Raw genomic sequence first — 10,847 nt, 5'->3', positions numbered from 1 at the left:
GTGATACGTGTTTTACTGATAAAATTGTTTAATCCTTTTTTTCCTCATCAACATGTCCTTGTTTTTATCACAGCTCCCATAGAGAGAGAGAGATAGAGAGAGAGAGAGAGAGAGAGAGTGTGAACATAACACAACCTGATCCCACGGTCACAAACGACGCAGATGCGTCCACAGATGAGTTTGGATGTATGGGAACAGTCCATACAATCACTGGACACGTTTGAATGCCTGAGCAAACAACTTATTTCATCAAGGACAGATCAAAAGTTGATGGCTGAATTTCACATGCACCGGTTTTCACATATGGAAATCATTATGATGTCAGTGGGCACATATGGAAATAATTATTAGATTCATTTTTGACATTTAGTCCCAGTTATTGCTACTGTGGACACATTATAGGTGCGCTCAGATGATAAAGACTGTACCTCACGTTGGTTTCATACAGATTATTTTGTCAGAGAATAGTTGTTTTTGACATGACTTACATCATTTAATAATAAACACTTCAAGGTTTCTTTAGATATACTGTATTGTATTTTTCAGCTCATTTTTTTAATTTTAGTGACTCGTTTCTGGAAGATATTCACAGAGACTAAATGCAGAAAATACCCCCTATTTGTTTTATTTTACAAACATAAAAAAAAATCTATATTGGGAGTGTAGGCTATAAAAATAACAGTCGATCTGTGTATTTTTTCAGTCATTATTAAACTGATGAAAGAGCTATGATTTCTCTTTGTAGTTTATTTTCTAAATTTGATAACTTGAATAGTAAGGTGAACTTGAAAGTTACTTAAAAGTAATTAGTAATCGGATTACTTTTTAAATGCATTAAGTAATGCAATCAAATTACAATTTTAAAGAAGTAATTAGTCTTTTGTAGTGGATTAATTTTTTGAGTAACTTACCCAATACTGCCAAAATCAGTTATACAGTGCTATCGTGGATTTGTTTTTGTTTTTTTTGCAACAACTGATGCTGAACGCTGCATACATGCACAGCTTTGTCAAGGTTGGGTAAATATTTGGTCAAACATTACCTTCACCAAATGAGTTCCCTTCAAAGAACACACTTCAAGGGCTTGCTGACTTCGTGATTACTGTCCATTACATTACATGATTGCTTTAAATGCATCATCAGGGTTATTAAAATGCATGTTTTCTTTTCAGACTTTTCAGTGTGAATGCTCACCACTTGCACTATTTCTCCTCCAAAATGTCATAGAATAATGTATACTTTTGTATTTAGGGATGCACCTTATAAACTGATTCAGTATACACTGCTGCAGCTGCGGTCACGCTATGCGTTTGACAATGTTGAAACTTACTGTAAATGTCAGACAGACAAGATGGCACGAGGTAAAGCTGTTTCTGTTGTAACTTATCAAATATGAATATAAGATAAGTCATGAATAAACAGGAAAATCCTGCTGATAGCAGATTTCTTCCCACAGATTCCCATCGGCTGCACATGCTGCTGCTGTCAGGTCCTAAAACCTTTACTGAATGTTTTTAAAGATTTTATGGTTGTAAAAGACCATTTAAAAAAATGCTCTTGTCCTATATTAAAGAGATGTGAATTTTATTAATTAAAATGAAAAACTTCAATGGTTGCCTGAAAAAGCAAATTAAACCGCAAATGGGTAAATGTATAAAAGCCATCAAGCTGGGTCAAATTAACCCAGCATGTCTTCTGTCCGATATTTACCCAGCACCGGGTGGCCAAATAACCCAGAAATGGATGTTTTTAACCAAGCACTGTTTTAGAGTCTCATTCATTCACAATCCTCAGCTTTCCTCACAATGCTGACTTTGGATGGTGTTTCAAATCTCATGATGATCCGTGTACAGAAGTGCTGCAGATCCTTCAGAAACGAAGGTCAGAGGAAGTTAACAACCTGCAGCATCTAACCCCCTCAGTAGCATCAAGGTAAGCAGCTAAATTAAACATTCAGAAATCAAGACATTATTTTAACATTCATCTAAATTACAGTTTAGACTTTTGTCAAACTGAATGTAACCTGCATGAAAATGAGACCGTGAAGATAGCTTTTTCTCCACCATGGGATAAAAAAATAAATAAAATTGTCATCTTGCAATTTAGCACTTTTTTTCCCCCCTTTCCATTCTGAGATATAAATGCAGAAATGTGAGATATACAATTCTGACAAAAAAATACTGCAAGATATAAAAAAATAAAACAAAATAACAATAATAAAAAAATAGCAAAATATAAACTTGGATTTCCATCAAAGAAGTGCAAGACATAAACTCACAATTGTGAGGTATAAGTTTACAATTGAGAATGCAGAAATTGATTATATAAATTCGCAATTGCGTGGACAAAAAAGTCACAATACCTTTAAGTTTTTTATTGCATGGTGGAAACAAAATAATTTAAGATGTCATTTTAGAATTCAGAGGAATAAAGTCAGATTTCGTGATGTAATTGTGAGAAAAACATGCAATTGCCTTTCATGGCAGAGGCGGAGAAAAATAATAAATAAAAGTATTGCGAGATGCAAAGTCTAAATTCAGAGAAAAGGTCTGGAGTTGTGGCAAGGCACTATTAATGTCCTAGGTCATGTAATTGTCTAATCTTTCCTTTTTTTAACCTGGCAAGACGTTTAATTAGTAAACAACATTACAATCAATTGAACACACTACTTCGATTCCTCACAGCCTCGTTTTCCTTCCTGTCAAAAACACACTAAGGCTCTGTTAGAGTTTTTTTTTTTTGTAAATGTCATGCATGTCTCCTGGGACAGTGGTGGACGTGGTCAGCACCACAAAGGACTTGCACAGGAAATCCCTCCTCAGTCAAACTTAAACAATGTGCGCTCCTCCCTCAAAGTTCAAAAATGAGATCAGACGTCAGGTTTCCTTCAGACCGGGTCATAAAATCAGACATAAGACCCGATCATAGTATTTCTGTTGATCATTGTTTTTAATGTAACAATACATTAGATATTAAACGATTAAAAAAAAACATTTAAAAAATGTAAAATTCTGTACACTTCTAAGGCATTCACAGTTAATCATTAACAAAACATTCTTACAGCTTTAATATAGTGACACTTTCAGACTGATGTGATATAAATATTAATAAAAAAGTAGTATAATTTAAAATGAGAATAGATAAATGAGCTTATTGTTCATGCTAATGTTTAAATAAAGTATGATTTTAATCACATGTTGTAGTAGATTGATGCTCAATAGTAGATGTCTCCCGGCAGAGATTTTGCTGTTTTTGAAGAAAGGTGGTCATCCTGTTAAAGAACTCCCTGGTGTTGGTGAGCTCCTGTAGTTCACAAGGATATCGTTCGGAGCACTTCTGTGGAAGCAGTGCGAACACAAACTTATAACCAGCTGTTACAAACATAACCTTCAGGGATGCACATCACAGGAAACTCAAACTAAATCTGCTTCTTTTCTATTCATGACTGAGAATCTGAACTGCAATGAAAGGATGATTCACTGAAAAAGTTATGTGATTAACATTAAATAGATTTATTCTTAATGATGCATATTTAATATTATCCACTCTTTAATATTACACAACTCTAATATGTGCTTATATATCAAATTATTAGGCTTTTTTCTTTACCAAGTTCAATACTTTCAAACAATAATCAACCATCTTGTTTGCAGATTTAAGTCAATATTAAAATATATTAACAATATTACATATATATGTATATACACACTGCCGTTCAAAAATTTGGGATCAGTAAGACTTGTAATGTTTTTTAAAGAAGTCTCTTGTGTTCATAAAGGCTGCATTTATTTGATCAAAAATAAATGAGATGCAATACAGAGATGCAAAATGTTATCACAATATAAAATAATGGTTTCTCTTTTAATATACTTTAAAATAGAATTTATTTCTGTGATGTAAAGCTGAATGTCCATCAGCTATTACTCCCGTATAAAGATATGATCCTCAAGAAATCATTGTAATGTGCTGAAGTATTGTTAGAATTATCAATGTTATCAACAGTTGTGCTGCCAAATAATTTTGATATATTTATTTCAGGATTTTTTGATGAATAAAAAGTAAAAAAAAAAAAAAAAAAAAAGCATTTATTCAAAATGTATATCCTTTCTAACAATAATAAATATTTGCTATAATTTGACAATTTAACACATCCTTGCTGAATAACAGTTTTGATTTCTCTTTCAAAAATAGAAAGAATAAAAATAGACTGTAAAAAAAAGATTTAACTTTAAGTTTTGAACTATAGTGCATTTTGTCAGAAAAGGTTTCTATTTTAAATAAATGCTCTTCATTTTACCTTTTTATTTGTTTTTAATAAACCTAAAAAAAATTAAAAAAAATCACATTCCAAAAAAAATAAATAATATTAACAATTTGCAGCACTGATAATAAATCAGTATATAAGAGTGATTTCTGAAGATCATGTGATACTGACGACTGGGGGAATGTTACTGAAAATTCAACTTTGTTCACAGAAATAAATTACATTTTAATGTTTATTAAAATAGAAAAACGTTATTTCACATCATAATAATATTCCACATTATAAAAATCTTTCCTGTATTTTTGGTCAAATAAATGCAGCCGTTGTGTGTGTGTGTTTGTGTGTGATATATATGTTATTTATTTATTTAGAAATACACATTTCTATGGTGTCATTGTTATAACATTTCAAATGTTGATTCATAATAATCTCATGCATTATTGAAAACAATTCCAGTTCAGGAATGTCAATTCTGAATTATGCACAGAATTGACCCACACACACACACATACACACACAGTGGTATTGCTTTTGACTTACATTTTTGTTATATTCTTCTAAAGTTGTCTTTATCTGGAACGTGTACTCATTTGTTGGGTCTTCGTCATGCAAGAGAACGTTCATCTCCATCAGGAAACAGTCAAAAAACTTAAAAGTGCAATTCTGCAGACAAACATAGCGCTGTTAGCCCTGCATTTATTGCCATGCTGATAATAATCAGTGTAAAACTGATAAGTGAACTTACATTGATATCCTCTATGTATGGTGTATACAAACTTGTATTAGAACGCTGGGGGGGAAAGTTTACATATTAGGATTCTGATTTACTGTAAGTGAGTTTTGTGACAACAGAAAAATAAGGCTTCACCTTGACTTGCACAACGCTCAGGTGTCACACTTACTTGAAATAAAGGCTTTGTCTCTTTGAGTACGATCTGGAGGTCCGTCATTGCCTGCATTTCATTACCTCCAGCCAAGGGCAACAGAACACTAAGACAGCTGACACACACACACACAAAACACAGAAAAACAACCGCAATATGTCATAAGTTGAAGTAATATGCTTTTATAATCCTGCACAATACACTATTGCTCCATCTTCAGTACAAATGCATTTGCAATGCCACAGTGCCAGCTTCCGAAAACCTCTGATTGTATTCTCATAGGCAAAATTCATTAACCATTTATTCATGACCTCTGTTCTCCATGCAGCTCTTCTGAAATGTCAAAAACCGAACATGAGTGTTTCTGTTGACAGTCATGCAGCACATGGCTCTGATCCAAAACCCAGTGTGATGCCTTGTTCTCTACACTTTGAGTTTGTAACTGATTGATTTGGACAGTTTGTGCTCAGTGACTCTTCTGCTTTGATCAAGAAAACAACAACTGTAAAAAATATCATGACATATCATCATTTAAAAGAACTGTTTTCTGTGTGCACATTTCACCTGTAATTTATAAATGTATCATTGCTCCAGTCTTCAGTGTCACATGATCCTTCAGAAATCATTTGAATATGCTGATTTGACGCTTAAGAAACATGATTGATTTCAGTTGTACTGATACTTATTTTTGTGGAAACCATTATTATTATTATTATTGTTTTGATCAAGTTAATATTAATAATAATAAATAATCCTTTTGTAACGTTATAAATGTTTCAGAGTCACTTTTGATCAATTGAATTCATCTTTGTTAAATAAAAGTATGAATACACAGCTCACAAATGATGGGTAAAATAGTCCATTTGTAATAGGACGGAAATATTTGTATTGACATTCTTGTGGTACTAAATTAATTTTAACTATGTATAATCCAAATTTGTCACTTTTGTTTTTTTTTCCTTCTTCCTTTTTGTCCACCAAGCTCAATGCATAATGCACTAAAGCTTTACGTCCTTCGTGAAATAACTTCTCCACATGCAATTCGGCCAAAAGAAGGTATGTAAGAATAAAGTACATATTTTCTAACAGCCTTCACACTTGGGATTTAGAACAGTTCCAGTTTAACTACAAGACACCGGCTTCAGTTGCAATGGAAATACTGATGAACTAAATCAAGATATCAACAAATCGAATAGAGCAAGTGGTATATACTGTATTCACAAATGTCATTATGGTTTCAAATCACATTCAAGATCCCCATTCTCCACCCTTTTTATTGTAAACAAGCTAAAGAAGCTCCACAGCTTTGTTCTGAACAGATAATAGTGTTGTTTGCTGTAGGCAGAGATTGATCTCAAAGCCGGTTCACATTACCAGCTGTCTCTTAAGACTCTTAATAATGTGCAGACTTGGCTAATGCACGCTATAATGGGGCAGCAGCAGATAAAAGGCCGTTTAAATCGGACTTTAGAAATCTCCGATGTGCCAGCTCATCTCGTGCGTGAGACTAATTATTTTTATTGGACTGTAACTATATTGGTGGAGACGCTGTCATAAGAGCCATATCTCAACAATTATAAACTCGTGAACTATAAAGGGTCAAAAGTCCAATTAGAAAAATGTAAGACTGCTAGGGTAAATAAAGTTTACTCTGTGATAAAGGGAGATATAGCGCTCGCACAACACTGCAGATTGGTTGGGGCAAGTCGTCATGTTATATGTTATATAAATGACTCAGGACAACGTGTGGTCAAAACAAGAACTGGTTGTTTTTGCCGTCTATTTTTGCAGTTACAAGAACTGTTTTATGTTTCATACGGCTAATAAGAGACCTACTTCTTGACAGATTCACATTATGACAACTTACCCCATGTAGTTTGTCAAACAGGGGCACAGCGTCACAAATAGTTTACAATTTTTTCCCCTTACAATAATAAGCTGTCATTTATTTATTTTTTGACAACATTAATAAAATAGATATTTACAGTGTGTTTTAAAAGGAGATGCTGTTGTAGTTTTTGCAATTTCCGAGTGATTCAAACGGATTTAAATTAAATGCTACATGCTTTTGTTTGTTTGTTTTTCAGTTTAGTAAATGTCAAATAGCTTTTTTTTTTTTTGTAGTTTAGACTTTAATGTATGTGTCTGATGCACAAATCGGCATTCAAATAAACCCTGAGAAATTTTGAATATTCAAAAAAAGGTTCAACAACACAACTCTGAACTCATCTATACAATTTCTCTTCAGTTGACATGTTAAATTTTTTTAAATAAAATTGTAAATAAAACTTTACTGGAGTATGCTTGGCAAGAAAATACAGTTTCAGTCTTTTTACTTCACAAATTAATTGAATTAAATGTTACATGCTGCTAACTTGTAATAATTTGTAAGAAATATTCATAATAATTTGGGGTAGTAAATCTTATGCCATTTTTTGGGGGGGATTTTATTATGTGTTCATTCATGTCAGCTGGTCTATCTTCATGTTAGAAAGTAGCCCAAGTTTTAGCAACCTAGTGGTTATGCCAGATTTACACAGTAATCAGCAAAGGAAATAATCAGTCTAATTTCTTAGATATACCTCAGAATTAAGATAGAATTCCAAACCTCTGAGCTCAAAAGGCATTCCATGTGACTCTCAAAGCACCACGGGTTACAAGCATATCTTCCAGTTCTCTGCAAAAGACCACACACTTCTTTAATACATACAAAAGGACAACTGCTGCAAAAGTCCTACAGGGAGACAAGTGCAGTTACAGATATGTAGTTCCAGGAAGCAATGTGCACAGTCAGTGGAAACGAAATCAAAAGTAATCAAGTGGCCAAGCACAACAAAGGCAAAAGAAAACATGTGATCAAAGTCATTTATAGGTTGAAAAATAGAATAGAGTTAACTGCTATTGACTTTTGACCAATAGGGGGCATTGTGACATAATTGATGTGGTGTAATTCAGTGTGGGGTGACAATGGCAAGCAAGTTTGGTGTCAGTATGCTTAATCAAGCCTTGCAGAGATACAGCTTCAGAATCATTTGTACATCAACATGATGAAATCCATTCATTTGTGCCGGCAGTCTGAAAATGCTCTGATTTGATTTTCATGAAAGTAAGACCAGTGGTCTAGGATGAGTCCAAAAAAAAATGTGGTGTTCAACTACGACTGGGGGCATAATTGTATCAATGTTTTTCGGCATGACCCAAAGAATCTACAAAGACCAGTCGAATGACAATAGGACGAATTCATCAAAAGCTACAAGCATTTATTTTAGAAGTTATAATTTCTGCCCACAAGGTAGTGCTGCTCAGAGATCCTTCAGGGCATGGTGCTGGTTAGGGTTAGGGTTAGGGTAACGCACCAAATTTTGTAACAATATTCCAATGCGTTCATCAATTCTACAAATTAAAATACAAAATTCATTCTGATCGATGCACAAAATGGCTGAGATGGGAAGTTTGGGGAAATGATTTGACTCTGTATGTTGCATCAGAGTCTTAAGTGACCACCAGTCTCATGATTTTTCTTTTTTTGCCCAAATGTTCAGAAGTTGTAAGCGGAACAGAAGTCAATTTTAGTGTGCTTTTTGTCAAATTGATGAATGAAGTTGGATTCCATGACTGTTTGTAGTCATGCTCTGAAGATGATATAGGTTGATTTTTATGAAAATGAGGAAGAGTTTGTCTTGAGCCGAGGAATCAGGAAAGGTTTTGTTGAATTTTGTTTCTAGTTCTTACGATTTAAATGTTCTTAGCATAAACATGAAAGCAACTTTAGGCTGCTGTTGTAGACTTGAGCGGAAGACAACTAATTTCACACTCGTGCCATTGATTTATAACAAATACCAACTAGGCTATTATAGATTAGGTTACATTCAACTATAAAGTAATGTCAAGTCATTACATACGCATAACTAAAACTGTTACTGGAAGCTTAAAAACTGGGATTATTACTAGTACACCTAAATTGGCTACTACTAACAAATAAATAGTAAAGAATTAAACCAAATTGGAATACAGATAAGTAACATTAACAATAAATACTGGATTAAAGAATATGTTAAGGTATTAAAATGACTTAACAGAAGAACATAAATAAATATAGTGCATCATTTTGAGTTGAAATCATGTCATTTTGAAATGAATAACACCTGACGGATCAAAGGATAAGATTACATTGTAAAGGAAAGGGTACCAGATTGAGTTACATGTGAACCCTGAAGTATTTGTTGTGGTATATAACTTTTAACGTGGCTTAATGCTTCAGTGCACTTTGTGCTCACTAGTCTACTGCCAATATTTGTAAAGCAGATTCCTATACTGCAAAAACATATATATTTAAATAAAACAAGACAGGCAAAATATAAGAGAAGATGACCCTCTTAACCTCAGTGTGAATTTACTTTTAAATCGTAACATATTTATATGTTGGTTTAGTATGTGCAGAATGAAGATGCATCAGCCTGTGAGCTTATTATAGGAAATAAATATAAATATTTGATAAACATTAACTGGATGTATAGATGACTTTTGAGAGTTGTTATTATTTTTTTAATTAATGTAAAATACTAAATCAACTGTTCAATTAAAAAAAATGTGTTTTGATGATTTAGTTGAATAACCGATGACGGACAAAACAGAATCCCAGTAAAATAGATTAATATGAAAGGTAAAATGATTCTGAGTTGTATACACACATGCATGTGAATATTTAATTGGCCATATTTTAATTGAAGATGTGTCATAAAAGCAACACTATTAATGCAAATCTTGCCAGAGAAGGAATATGACGAGTTTTACAACCATGCTTTTCGTCATGCATTTACAACATGCATGAGTCAAAAACAAGTGCGCATTTGTGTCCTACCTTTGATTTTAGCTTAGCTGGCTTATTCCAAAATCCTACAGTGAAGACGAGGAAGAGGGTCATTAAAATCATCGAAAGCGAGTTTGTTGGTAGGCCAACCACGACAGCTGCGTGAAGTTCACATGTTCCCCTTATTCAAGAGTCGTTAAAGCGCGTCGTGGAGATATTTCCGAGTGTATAGACTGCTCCAGCTGTACATTAATCCATGAGCGCACACCGCAGGCGTCTTCCTCTCGTCCTCCGAGCGCGCACTGATTAAAGAGCGAGTGAACCGCCCATGAGCGCTTTCACTTTGTCAAGCGCACTCGGAGTACTCTCGACTTGGCTCTTAAAAACAAAACAAAAACAGGGTTCTCTCGAGTTCTCTTCCTATTGTGTAACTCGGCCACAGCTTTTATTGGGATGTTGAACACGGGTGAAATCGAATAAGGGAGTTCATGGAAGGGAATCGCTCTTGGGAGCAGAAGCAGAGGTTAGAAGTCCACTGACAACACATTTGAGATAAGCTTAAGGACTTCTTAAAAGTCATCAAGGTGAATTGCTAATTATGCACGCAGTCGTTTGTAGAAAAAAAAAAAACAATGGAAATTTGGAGAAGTATAATTCAAATAATGCGCGCTGTCATGAGTTGAAGATTAAGTCACTCATCAGACTGGAAACTGAACTTGGAAACCCGTTTACTTTGGCGTCGCGCGCTGTTACTACATATAATAAAGCCTGATCTTTATTTAGAGCGGTTAGTAATGCTGAAGCTGATTTACAAAAGCTAAACAGGAAATAAATGAAACCACGTGGCGGGGTTCTCAACTCTGGCCCTGTTTGCTGCAGAGTTAAGCTT

The 10,847-nt window shown here is 34.0% G+C and overlaps 1 protein-coding gene across 1 annotated transcript; it reads right to left on the bottom strand.

Moving 5' to 3' along the window:
- Nucleotides 1–2,925: 2,925 nt before the first annotated feature.
- On the bottom strand, nucleotides 2,926–10,717 carry il15 (interleukin 15). The gene is made up of 6 exons (XM_052606947.1): nucleotides 10,010–10,717; nucleotides 7,731–7,825; nucleotides 5,167–5,263; nucleotides 5,010–5,054; nucleotides 4,805–4,927; nucleotides 2,926–3,336 (listed from the first exon to the last, which is right to left on the bottom strand). The coding sequence occupies exons 1-6, from the start codon at nucleotides 10,079–10,081 to the stop codon at nucleotides 3,187–3,189; spliced, it is 582 nt and encodes a 193-aa protein (XP_052462907.1). The 5' UTR covers nucleotides 10,082–10,717; the 3' UTR covers nucleotides 2,926–3,186.
- Nucleotides 10,718–10,847: the final 130 nt, after the last annotated feature.

This window comes from Carassius gibelio, chromosome A1 (genome assembly GCF_023724105.1).
Source record: "Carassius gibelio isolate Cgi1373 ecotype wild population from Czech Republic chromosome A1, carGib1.2-hapl.c, whole genome shotgun sequence".
NCBI lineage: Eukaryota > Metazoa > Chordata > Actinopteri > Cypriniformes > Cyprinidae > Carassius > Carassius gibelio.
This window is presented reverse-complemented; position numbering and strand designations above follow the sequence as displayed.

Bases quoted from the DNA above. Each gene is read 5' to 3' on its own strand.
- il15 (XM_052606947.1), bottom strand. From the start codon at position 10,081: ATGATTTTAATGACCCTCTTCCTCGTCTTCACTGTAGGATTTTGGAAT. The intron at 7,826-10,009 runs GTAGGACACAAA...GGTCTTTTGCAG, and splicing joins CAGCTAAGCTAAAATCAAAG to AGAACTGGAAGATATGCTTG. The intron at 3,337-4,804 runs GTAAGTCAAAAG...CTGCTTCCACAG, and splicing joins TAGAAGAATATAACAAAAAT to AAGTGCTCCGAACGATATCC.